Below are 12,834 nucleotides of genomic sequence, written 5' to 3'. Positions count from 1 at the left end.
ACTCAAACACACACACACACAGTTTATTACTCAAACACACACACACACAGATTATTACTCAAACACACACACAGATTATTACTCAAACACACATACACACACACACACAGATTATTACTCAAACACACATACACACACACACACACACACACACTCACACACAGATTATTACTCAAACACACATACACACACACACACACACACACACACAGATTATTACTCAAACACACATACTCACACACAAAGATTATTACTCAAACACACATATACACACACACACAGATTATTACTCAAACACACATACTCACACACAAAGATTATTACTCAAACACACATATACACACACACACACACACACATATACGCCACAGACACACCCACAGATGAATGGTTAAACACTCACACTTGGAGAAACAAAGACAGACTCACTGTGAACTCTCCTGTGACGGCGTCGAAGCCCACATGGATGGTGTGTTCAAAGTCTGACGGAGAGGAGATCTCTGGTCTGTTGTCCTTATCACGATCCTTCTTCCTGCCTCCTGACACACACACACTATAATTAATATACACACTCCTTAACACAGCTTAGATGTCTGTGTGGTTCTGTATATGTGTGTGTGTATGTTTGTGTTTGTGTGGCATCATCATCGGCATCGGTCGACAGCCATGAGCAAGTGTGTGTGTGTGTGTGTGTGTGTGTGTGTGTGTGTGTGTGTGTGTATGTGTACCTTTCTCGGAGGCAAATATGGAGATCATTTTACTTCGTTTCTGTTTCTCAGGAACAGAGGGAAGGGACCGAGAATTGTAGTTGCCCGACACGGAGTCCTTGGCTCCGCCTCCTTGGCTGTTCATTCTGACAGGGGGGGCGGGGGGCTTGTCTTCACACACACCGCTGTCACACATCTACACACACACACACCTGGAGAGGGAGAGAGACACACACCGCTGTCAGAGAAAAAGAGAGACCTCTATCATGCCTTGATACACCGACACAAAGTGAGAAGGTGTGTGTTTGGCGTGTGTGTGTCCGTGTGTCTGCGTGTAAGAGGGAACAAAGAGTGGATGAGGAAGGTACATGTTATGTGTGGTTTCCTGCTGTGTGTGTGTGTGTGTGTGTATAATGCATTGCAGAGCAGAACGATGTTTTCGGCTCCAAATAAGGTAAAATCTCCCGTCTGACATCTTTTCACCTGCACACCATAACCTCTTCCTCGCGACAGAGTTCCCCTTCAAAAGGTATAAGGCACAGTGACATCATCACCATCAACAGGAAATAGCCTACATCTAGCTCACAGAGCTTTCAAAACGTCCTGTCTGACCCTGCTGTGTGTGTGTGTTTCCTGCCTTTCGATTTCCAATGTTTTTCTCTCCCCTCCACTAAAAGGACACAGTCAACATTCCACACTGTCGGAAAGACACCCTAGCCTCCTTCTCACTCTGTCTCTCTGTCTACAGCTTTGTATCCCCGATCAGACAGCATCCAGACATCAACAACTACATTAGCTGTCCCCAGCCTCTCCTCGTTTCCTCACCCCTCTCCCTCCTACTTACCCTTTCTGTCCTCCTCCCCTGTGCTTTTCAGAAGAGTAGGTCAACAACAGCTTTACTTTAGCTTGTAATATCCGTGTGTGTACCTTATTACTCTCTCAGTCCCTGTCTCTCTCAGTCCCCGTCTCTCTCAGTCCCCGTCTCTCTCAGTCCCTGTCTCTCAGTCCCCGTCTCGCTCAGTCCCCGTCTCTCTCAGTCCCTGTCTCTCTCAGTTCCTGTCTCTCTCAGTCCCTGTCTCTCTCAGTCCCTGTCTCTCAGTCCCCGTCTCTCTCAGTCCCCGTCTCTCTCAGTCCCCGTCTCTCTCAGTCCCTGTCTCTCTTGGTCCCTGTCTCTCTCAGTCCCCGTCTCTCTCAGTCCCCGTCTCTCTCAGTCCCCGTCTCTCTCGGTCCCCGTCTCTTTCGGTCCATGACACTCTCAGTCCATGTCTCTCTCAGTCCCTGTCTCTCTCGGTCCCTGTCTCTCTCGGTCCCTGTCTCTCTCGGTCCCTGTCTCTCTCAGTCCCTGTCTCTCTCAGTCCCTGTCTCTCTCGGTCCCTGTCTCTCTCAGTCCCTGTCTCTCTCAGTCCCTGTCTCTCTCAGTCCCTGTCTCTCCCGGTCCCTGTCTATCTCGGTCTCTGTCTTTCTATTTCCCCCCTCCCTCTCTCTCTCTCTCTCTCTCTCTCTCTCTCTCCAGGACATGTTATAACAGGCAGTCTCATTCCACAGCGGTCATAGACACAGCCAGTTCTATCATGCCCAGCAGTTCTTGCTCATCTCCATGGTTACGCCCTGCTCCAGCCCTGCCCAGCCTAGCTGGTCAGGCAGTGTGTGTGTGTGTGTGTGTGTGTGTGTGTGTGTGTGTGTCAGGGTAATAATGGGGGTTATCCAGGCTGGGACTCGTTCCCTAGGAATTCCATTGCTCCATGGTTTGTGTTTGTTTGTGGGTGTGGGTGCATTTGTGTGTGTGTGTGTGTGTGTGTGTGTGTGTGTGTGTGTGTGTGTGTGTGTGTGTGTGTGTGTGTGAGCGTGTGTGCATGCGTGAATTCCATAGCTCCAGGCCTGGGATTGGGTAAATCAGAGGCAGAGGCACTTCCCTTAGGCCACAGAAACAAATGAATATCACCATCATGCCCTCTGATAGGCTGCAGGGAATTGTCACCATATTGCTTCGTCCCAGCCAATCTAATGTTTTTATATCCATAAGGGGGAGTGAACAAAAGCACACTTTGAACAAGTGCAGACTTCCAGGATAGGAGAGGGAATCTGAACCCACCCTCTGTTTATATATTGTAGGTCTACTCTCTCCGTTACATTCTACTCTCTCCGTTACATTCTACTCTCTCGTTTACATTCTGCTCTCTCCATTACATTCTGCTCTCTCCGTTACATTCTGCTCTCTTCGTTACATTCTGCTCTCTCCGTTACATTCTGCTCTCTCCGTTACATTCTGCTCTCTCCGTTACATTCTGCTCTCTCCCTTACATTCTGCTCTCTCCCTTACATTCTGCTCTCTCTGTTACATTCTGCTCTCTCCGTTACATTCTACTCTCTCCATTACATTCTGCTCTCTCCCTTACATTCTGCTCTCTCCCTTACATTCTGCTCTCTCCATTACATTCTGCTCTCTCCCTTACATTCTGCTCTCTCCCTGACATTCTGCTCTCTGTTACATTCTGCTCTCTCCGTTACATTCTGCTCTCCCCGTTACATTCTGTTACATTCTACTCTCTCCGTTACATTCTACTCCGTTACATTCTGCTCTCTCCGTTACATTCTGCTCTCTCCGTTACATTCTGCTCTCTCCATTACATTCTACTCTCTCCGTTACATTCTACTCACTCCGTTACATTCTGCTCTCACCATTACATTCTGCTCTCTCCATTACATTCTGCTCTCTCCCTTACATTCTACTCACTCCGTTACATTCTGTTACATTCTACTCTCTCCGTTACATTCTGCTCTCTCCGTTACATTCTGCTCTCTCCGTTACATTCTGCTCTCTCCATTACATTCTACTCTCTCCGTTACATTCTGCTCTCTCCATTACATTCTGCTCTCTCCATTACATTCTGCTCTTTCCATTACATTCTGCTCTCTCCCTTACATTCTGCTCTCTCCATTACATTCTGCTCTCTCCCTTACATTCTGCTCTCTCCATTACATTCTGCTCTCTCCCTTACATTCTGCTCTCTCCCTTACATTCTGCTCTCTCTGTTACATTCTGCTCTCTCCATTACATTCTACTCTCTCCATTACATTCTGCTCTCTCCCTTACATTCTGCTCTCTCCCTTACATTCTGCTCTCTCCATTACATTCTGCTCTCTCCCTTACATTCTGCTCTCTCCCTGACATTCTGCTCTCTGTTACATTCTGCTCTCTCTGTTACATTCTGCTCTCTCCGTTACATTCTGCTCTCTCCGTTACATTCTGTTACATTCTACTCTCTCCGTTACATTCTGCTCTCTCTGTTACATTCTACTCTCTCCGTTACATTCTACTCTCTCCGTTACATTCTGCTCTCTCCGTTACATTCTGCTCTCTCCATTACATTCTGCTCTCTCCCTTACATTCTACTCTCTCTGTTACATTCTGCTCTCTCCATTACATTCTGCCTTCTCCGTTACCTTCTGCTCTCTCCATTACATTCTGCTCTCTCCATTACATTCTGCTCTCTCCATTACATTCTGCTCTCTCCGTTACATTCTGCTCTCTCCGTTACATTCTACTCTCTCCGTTACATTCTGTTACATTCTACTCTCTCCGTTACATTCTACTCCGTTACATTCTGCACTCTCCGTTACATTCTACTCCGTTACATTCTGCTCTCTCCGTTACATTCTACTCTCTCCGTTACATTCTGCTCTCTCCGTTACATTCTACTCCGTTACATTCTGCTCTCTCCGTTACATTCTACTCTCTCCGTTACATTCTGCTCTCTCGTTTACATTCTGCTCTCTCCGTTACATTCTGCTCTCTCCGTTACATTCTACTCTCTCCGTTACATTCTGCACCCTCCATTACATTCTACTCTCTCCGTTACATTCTACTCTCTCCATTACATTCTGCTCTCTCCCTTACATTCTGCTCTCTCCCTTACATTCTGCTCTCTCCATTACATTCTGCTCTCTCCCTTACATTCTACTCTCTCCCTTACATTCTGCTCTCTCCCTTACATTCTGCTCACCGTTACATTCTACTCTCTCCTCTTTGTTTCTAGGGGAAACCCACTTCCTCATCCTGGAACTTCTAGAGGCCCCGAGGATCACACAGCCAAACTGACGAATCAGACAGAAGCAGAAAGCAAACATAGTTGACGTTGTTTACAGGAAGTAGAGTGAAACAGCCTTTTGTGTTCAACGTCTATAAAAGGAAATAGCTGACTGCACAGGACACACACACAGACACCTCCATGCCATGCTACACAGAGTAGACAATCCATTCATCCTGTATTCATTCATTCCAGCACACATCACACCTCAGAACACATGTCAGAATTCCACTTACAATGGTAGGCTACATGTGATGCACACAGAGAGTGGTACGCTACACGTGATGCACACAGAGAGTGGTAGGCTACATGTGATGCACACAGAGAGTGGTAGGCTACAAATGATGCACACAGAGAGTGGTATGCTACATGTGATGCACACAGACAGTGGTACGCTACATGTGATGCACACAGACAGTGGCAGGCTACATGCGATGCACACAGACAGTGGCAGGCTACATGTGATGCACACAGACAGTGGTACGCTACATGTGATGCACACAGACAGTGGTAGGCTACATGCGATGCACACAGACAGTGGTACTGTAGGCTTACTGAAATAATACAAATTTTATTTTATTTTTTTTATTTTACCTTTATTTAACCAGGTAGGCAAGTTGAGAACAAGTTCTCATTTACAATTGCGACCTGGCCAAGATAAAGCAAAGCAGTTCGACAGATACAACAACACAGAGTTACACATGGAGTAAAACAAACATACAGTCAATAATAAAGTATAAACAAGTCTATATACAATGTGAGCAAATGAGGTGAGAAGGGAGGTAAAGGCAAAAAAAGGCCTTGGTGGCAAGGTAAATACAATATAGCAAGTAAAACACTGGAATGGTAGTTTTGCAATGGAAGAATGTGCAAAGTAGAAATAAAAATAATGGGGTGCAAAGGAGCAAAATAAATAAATTAATTAAATACAGTTGGGAAAGAGGTAGTTGATAGGGCTAAATTATAGGTGGGCTATGTACAGGTGCAGTAATATGTGAGCTGCTCTGACAGTTGGTGCTTAAAGCTAGTGAGGGAGATAAGTGTTTCCAGTTTCAGAGATTTTTGTAGTTCGTTCCAGTCATTGGCAGCAGAGAACTGGAAAGAGAGACGGCCAAAGAAAGAATTGGTTTTGGGGGTGACTAGAGAGATATACCTGCTGGAGCGTGTGCTACAGGTGGGAGATGCTATGGTGACCAGCGAGCTGAGATAAGGGGGGACTTTACCTAGCAGGGTCTTGTAGATGACATGGAGCCAGTGGGTTTAGCGACGAGTATGAAGCGAGGGCCAGCCAACGAGAGCGTACAGGTCGCAATGGTGGGTAGTATATGGGGCTTTGGTGACAAAACGGATTGCACTGTGATAGACTGCATCCAGTTTGTTGAGTAGGGTATTGGAGGCTATTTTGTAAATTACATCGCCAAAGTCGAGGATTGGTAGGATGGTCAGTTTTACAAGGGTATGTTTGGCAGCATGAGTGAAGGATGCTTTGTTGCGAAATAGGAAGCCAATTCTAGATTTAACTTTGGATTGGAGATGTTTGATATGGGTCTGGAAGGACAGTTTACAGTCTAACCAGACACCTAAGTATTTGTAGTTGTCCACGTATTCTAAGTCAGAGCCGTCCAGAGTAGTGATGTTGGACAGGCGGGTAGGTGCAGGTAGTGATCGGTTGAAGAGCATGCATTTAGTTTTACTTGTATTTAAGAGCAATTGGAGGCCACGGAAGGAGAGTTGTATGGCATTGAAGCTTGCCTGGAGGGTTGTTAACACAGTGTCCAAAGAAGGGCCGGAAGTATACAGAATGGTGTCGTCTGCGTAGAGGTGGATCAGAGACTCACCAGCAGCAAGAGCGACCTCATTGATGTATACAGAGAAGAGAGTCGGTCCAAGAATTGAACCCTGTGGCACCCCCATAGAGACTGCCAGAGGTCCGGACAACAGACCCTCAGATTTGACACACTGAACTCTATCAGAGAAGTAGTTGGTGAACCAGGCGAGGCAATCATTTGAGAAACCAAGGCTGTTGAGTCTGCCGATGAGGATGTGGTGATTGACAGAGTCGAAAGCCTTGGCCAGATCAATGAATACGGCTGCACAGTAATGTTTCTTATCGATGGCGGTTAAGATATCGTTTAGGACCTTGAGCGTGGCTGAGGTGCACCCATGACCAGCTCTGAAACCAGATTGCATAGCAGAGAAGGTATGGTGAGATTCAAAATGGTCGGTAATCTGTTTGTTGACTTGGCTTTCGAAGACCTTAGAAAGGCATGGTAGGATAGATATAGGTCTGTAGCAGTTTGGGTCAAGAGTGTCCCCCCCTTTGAAGAGGGGGATGACCGCAGCTGCTTTCCAATCTTTGGGAATCTCAGACGACACGAAAGAGAGGTTGAACAGGCTAGTAATAGGGGTGGCAACAATTTCGGCAGATAATTTTAGAAAGAAAGGGTCCAGATTGTCTAGCCCGGCTGATTTGTAGGGGTCCAGATTTTGCAGCTCTTTCAGAACATCAGCTGAATGGATTTGGGAGAAGGAGAAATGGGGAAGGCTTGGGCGAGTTGCTGTTGGGGGTGCAGTGCTGTTGACAGGGGTAGGAGTAGCCAGGTGGAAAGCATGGCCAGCAGTAGAAAAATGCTTATTGAAATTTTCAATTATGGTGGATTTATCAGTGGTGACAGTGTTTCCTATCTTCAGTGCAGTGGGCAGCTGGGAGGAGGTGTTCTTATTCTCCATGGACTTTACAGTGTCCCAGAACTTTTTTGAGTTAGTGTTGCAAGAAGCAAATTTCTGCTTGAAAAAGCTAGCCTTGGCTTTTCTAACTGCCTGTGTATAATGGTTTCTAGCTTCCCTGAACAGCTGCATATCACGGGGGCTGTTCGATGCTAATGCAGAACGCCATAGGACGTTTTTGTGTTGATTAAGGGCAGTCAGGTCTGGGGAGAACCAAGGGCTATATCTGTTCCTGGTTCTAAATTTCTTGAATGGGGCATGTTTATTTAAGATGGTTAGGAAGGCATTTTTAAAAAATATCCAGGCATCCTCTACTGACGGGATGAGGTCAATATCCTTCCAGGATACCCCGGCCAGGTCGATTAGAAAGGCCTGCTCGCTGAAGTGTTTCAGGGAGCGTTTTACAGTGATGAGAGGAGGTCGTTTGACCGCTGACCCATTACGGATGCAGGCAATGAGGCAGTGATCGCTGAGATCTTGGTTGAAGACAGCAGAGGTGTATTTAGAGGGGAAGTTGGTTAGGATGATATCTATGAGGGTGCCCGTGTTTAAGGCTTTGGGGAGGTACCTGGTAGGTTCATTGATAATTTGTGTGAGATTGAGGGCATCAAGTTTAGATTGTAGGATGGCTGGGGTGTTAAGCATGTTCCAGTTTAGGTCGCCTAGCAGCACGAGCTCTGAAGATAGATGGGGGGCAATCAGTTCACATATGGTGTCCAGAGCACAGCTGGGGGCAGAGGGTGGTCTATAGCAGGCGGCAACGGTGAGAGACTTGTTTTTAGAGAGGTGGATTTTTAAAAGTAGAAGTTCAAATTGTTTGGGTACAGACCTGGATAGTAGGACAGAACTCTGCAGGCTATCTTTGCAGTAGATTGCAACACCGCCCCCTTTGGCAGTTCTATCTTGTCTGAAAATGTTGTAGTTTGGAATTAAAATGTCTGAATTTTTGGTGGTCTTCCTAAGCCAGGATTCAGACACAGCTAGAACATCCGGGTTGGCAGAGTGTGCTAAAGCAGTGAATAGAACAAACTTAGGGAGGAGGCTTCTAATGTTAACATGCATGAAACCAAGGCTATTACGGTTACAGAAGTCGTCAAAAGAGAGCGCCTGGGGAATAGGAGTGGAGCTAGGCACTGCAGGGCCTGGATTCACCTCTACATCGCCAGAGGAACATAGGAGGAGTAGAATAAGGGTGCGACTAAAAGCAATAAGAAGAACTACAGTTGGATAACAACGTTAGTTGAGTTAGTAGCTGCCAAAACCCCATCCATACATCTACTAACTAGCTTTGTACAGTATTTCAACTGTAATAACAGATGTATGTGAATGGGTGCAATATTCTACTAGGTCTTTAATAATATGTTTATAGCCAGGCTATATCTCCACTATAATAATCTAATAATATGTTTATAGCCAGGCTATATAATAGGTGGATGTGATATCTCCACTATAATAATAATATGTTTATAGCCAGGCTATATCTCCACTATATTAATATGTTTATAGCCAGGCTATATAATAGGTGGATGTGATTTCTCCACTATAATAATATGTTTATAGCCAGGCTATATCTCCACTATATTAATATGTTTATAGCCAGGCTATATAATAGGTGGATGTGATATCTCCACTATAATAATATGTTTATAGCCAGGCTATATCTCCACTATATTAATATGTTTATAGCCAGGCTATATAATAGGTGGATGTGATATCTCCACTATAATAATATGTTTATAGCCAGGCTATATCTCCACTATAATAATAATATAATATGTTTATAGCCAGGCTATATAATAGGTGGGTGTGATATCTCCACTATAATAATATGTTTATAGCCAGGTTATATAATAGGTGGGTGTGATATCTCCACTATAATAATATGTTTATAGCCAGGTTATATAATAGGTGGGTGTGATATCTCCACTATAATAATATGTTTATAGCCAGGTTATATAATAGGTGGATGTGTTATAGCCAGGTTATATAATAGGTGGATGTGATATCTCCACTATAATAATATGTTTATAGCCAGGTTATATAATAGGTGGATGTGATATCTCCACTATAATAATATGTTTATAGCCAGGCTATACAATAGGTGGATGTGATATCTCCACTATAAAAGTAGCTATATGGATGGGAGGTTGGGTGTAATATCTCCACTATAATAATCTAATAATATGTTTATAGCCAGGTTATATAATAGGTGGGTGTGATATCTCCACTATAATAATATGTTTATAGCCAGGCTATATCTCCACTATAATAATATGTTTATAGCCAGGCTATATAATAGGTGGATGTGATAATATTTTTTATAGCCAGGCTATACAATAGGTGGATGTGATATCTCCACTATAAAAGTAGCTATATGGATGGGAGGTTGGGTGTAATATCTCCACTATAATAATCTAATAATATGTTTATAGCCAGGTTATATAATAGTGATATATAGTGATATATATAAATGTGATATCTCCACTATAATAATATGTTTATAGCCAGGCTATATAATAGGTGGATGTGATATCTCCACAATATGGATGGGAGGCTGGGTGTAATATGTCCACTAGGCCTTTAATGATAGGGTTACAGCCAGGGTATGATATGTGGGTGTATGTCCACCATAAAAATAGTTTCACAGCTAGGCCTATGAGAATGGGTGCACTATATCCACTGTAATAAACGGTTTATAACCATGTGAAATGCAATATTATGTTACGTTCACTAGTGATTATCAGTAGCTAACTAACATAAGTCCGATAGTACGGCTAGTTTAAGCAGATAGCTGGATAGCCTAGCCATGTTGTAATATGCGCCTTTTACTCACCAGTAAGCTTAACTAGGAAGCAATATCTCGTCTCATGTAAAACTCCTGAAACCCCGCCCCTCCTCCTCTATTTGTCTCCGCGGTACACCGACCTGGCGCTGTGATTTTACTTCAGATTTTAGCTAATAAACTGTAGCCGGTTATTCTAGTGCTATTTTCACTTGTTTTGCTGTCCTCTTCTGGAATTGGGCCCCGAGGACCGGAGAAAAGCCAGGATGACAGGGCGGAAACGGAACGAACCACAGACCAAGCCCAGACAGAACGGTACGCTCGATTTAGTTTCCACGCCGGCGCACCGGGTGAGCGGGTGTTTAAAACAGTGTGGTGGTGGCCTTTCTCTGTCTGTACATTGATTTTGAAAATGTTCTTTGCATTTTTCTGGCAATTTCTTACAAGAGCTTTAGAGCATCGAAATACGCATATCCAATCTACAGACTACATCTGAGTTAAACGCAGGTTTGTTATTACTATTCATTTATAGCTAAAGTGCCACCAACATTGATACAGATAAACAGAGCAGGCCTGGGCCGAAAATAGTTGTATTCTGTAGTATAGTAGAAAGAAAAAAAACTTTTCAAATACTCGAGATAGTCAAATATAGTTTATTTAGAGTAAAAAATAAAAAAAAAAGCCAACTATACTGAACAAAAATATAAATGTAACATGTAAAAAGTGTTTCATGAGCTGAAATAAAAGATCCCAGAAATGTTCCATACGCACAAAAAGCTTATTTCTCTATTTTTTTTGCGCAAATTTGTTTACATCCCTGTTAGTGAGAATTTATTCTTTGCTTAGATAATCCATCTACCTGACAGGTGTGGCATATCAAGAAGCTGATTAGACGGCATGAACATTACACAGGTGCTCCTGTGTAAAAAGGCCACTCTTAAATGTGCAGTTTTGTCACACAACACCACAGACGTATAGTTTTGAGGGAGCGTGCAATTGGCATGCTGACTGCAGGAATGTCCACCAGAGAATTGAATGTTCATTTCTCTACCATAAGTCGCCTCCAATGTCACTTTAGAGAATTTGGCAGTATGTCCAACCGGCCTCACAACCACAGACCACGTGTAAACACTCCAGCCCAGGACCTCCACATCCAGCTACTTCACCTGCAGGATCTTCTGTGGAGGTGCTGAGGAGTATTTCTGTCTGTAATAAAGCCCTTTTCTGTGGAAAAACTCATTCTGATTGGCTGGCCCTGGCTCCCCAATGGGTGGGCCTATGCCCTCGCAGGCCCACCCATGGCTGCACCCTTGCCAAGTCATGTGGAATCCATAGATTAGGGCCTCGTTTCTTTCTTTCTATTGAGTGTCTTATATGAACTGTAACTCAGTAAAACCTTTGAAATTGATGCATGTTGAGTTTAGATGTGTTGTGGAGTGGTTGAAAAACGAGTTTTAATGACAACCTAAGTGCATGTAAACTTAGACTTCAACTGTATGTATGCATGTATATTATTTTACTGCTCTAGGGATATAGTTTGGATAACCTTATTTACTATTAGGTATTGATTTTTTACCTTGGTCAGGAGGAATGGGTCAAAATCCACCCAACTTATTGTGGGAAGCTTGTGGAAGGCTACCTGAAACATTTGACCCAAGTTAAACAATTTAAAGGCAATGCTACCAAATACTAATTGAGTGTATGCAAACTTCTGACCCACTGGGAATGTGATGAAAGAAATAAAAGCTGAAATAAAATTCTATTATTCTGACATTTCACATTCTTAAAATAAAGTGGTGATCCTATCTGACCTAAGACAGGGAATCTTTACCTTCTAGTAAATGTCAGGAATTGTGAAAAACAGAGTTTAAATGTATTTGGCTAAGGTGTATGTAAACTTCAGACTTCAACTGTACATACATTGTCACGATTGTCTTCGGGTGAAAGAGAGGACCAAAATGCAGCGTGATGATTATCCATATTTAATAGGAAACTTAAACAATGAACAAAAACAACAAACCAACAAAAATGAACGAAGACGAAACAGTCCCGTAATGTGAACACTAACACTGGAACCAGGAACAATCACCCACAAAATACCCAAAGAATATGGCTGCGAGGAGCAGGAACAGGGAGTACTGGATCCTGGAGGCGCACTGGTGGCCTGGTACGTGGTGCCGGCACTGGTGTTACCGGGCTGGAGACACGCACCTCGGGGCGAGTGCGGGGAGGAGGAACAGGGAGTACTGGACCCTGGAGGCGCACTGGTGGCCTGGTGCCGGCACTGGTGGTACCGGGCTGGAGACACGCACCTCAGGGTGAGTGCGGGGAGGAGGAACAGGGCATACAGGGCTCTGGAGACGCACAGGAAGCCTGGTGCGTGGTGTTGGCACTGGTGGTACTGGGCCGAGGACACACCTCAGGGCGAGTGCGTGGAAGAGGAACAGGGCGTATTGGACTGCCGAGGGGCACTATAGGCCTGGTGCGTGGTACCGGTACTGGTGGTACCAAGCTGAGAACACGCACCTCA

At 44.3% G+C, this 12,834-nt stretch overlaps 1 protein-coding gene across 4 annotated transcripts in view; it reads right to left on the bottom strand.

The window, feature by feature from the left end:
• LOC110528909 (serine/threonine-protein kinase PAK 2) overlaps nt 1–10,652 on the bottom strand; it is a 25,740-nt gene extending 15,088 nt beyond the window's left edge. Inside the window, exons 1-3 of one of the 4 annotated variants that reach the window (XM_036952103.2) lie at nt 10,356–10,652; nt 729–919; nt 430–539 (exon numbers count right to left, since the gene is read on the bottom strand). In XM_036952103.2, coding sequence (XP_036807998.1) covers nt 430–539; nt 729–903 — 285 coding nt within the window. In that variant the 5' untranslated portion in view covers nt 904–919; nt 10,356–10,652. Of the gene's footprint in view, nt 1–429; nt 540–728; nt 920–1,551; nt 2,200–10,355 lie in introns of those variants that run through there. The other 3 variants (XM_036952106.2, XM_036952104.2, XM_090207956.1) reach the window with 3 other exon arrangements.
• Between the last annotated feature and the right edge of the window lie 2,182 nt (nt 10,653–12,834).

Source organism: Oncorhynchus mykiss, chromosome 18, assembly GCF_057628025.1.
Source record: "Oncorhynchus mykiss isolate SJ-2025 chromosome 18, ASM5762802v1, whole genome shotgun sequence".
Lineage (NCBI taxonomy): Eukaryota > Metazoa > Chordata > Actinopteri > Salmoniformes > Salmonidae > Oncorhynchus > Oncorhynchus mykiss.
Note: the sequence above shows the minus strand (reverse complement) of the source record. Positions and strands in the feature narration are given on the sequence as shown.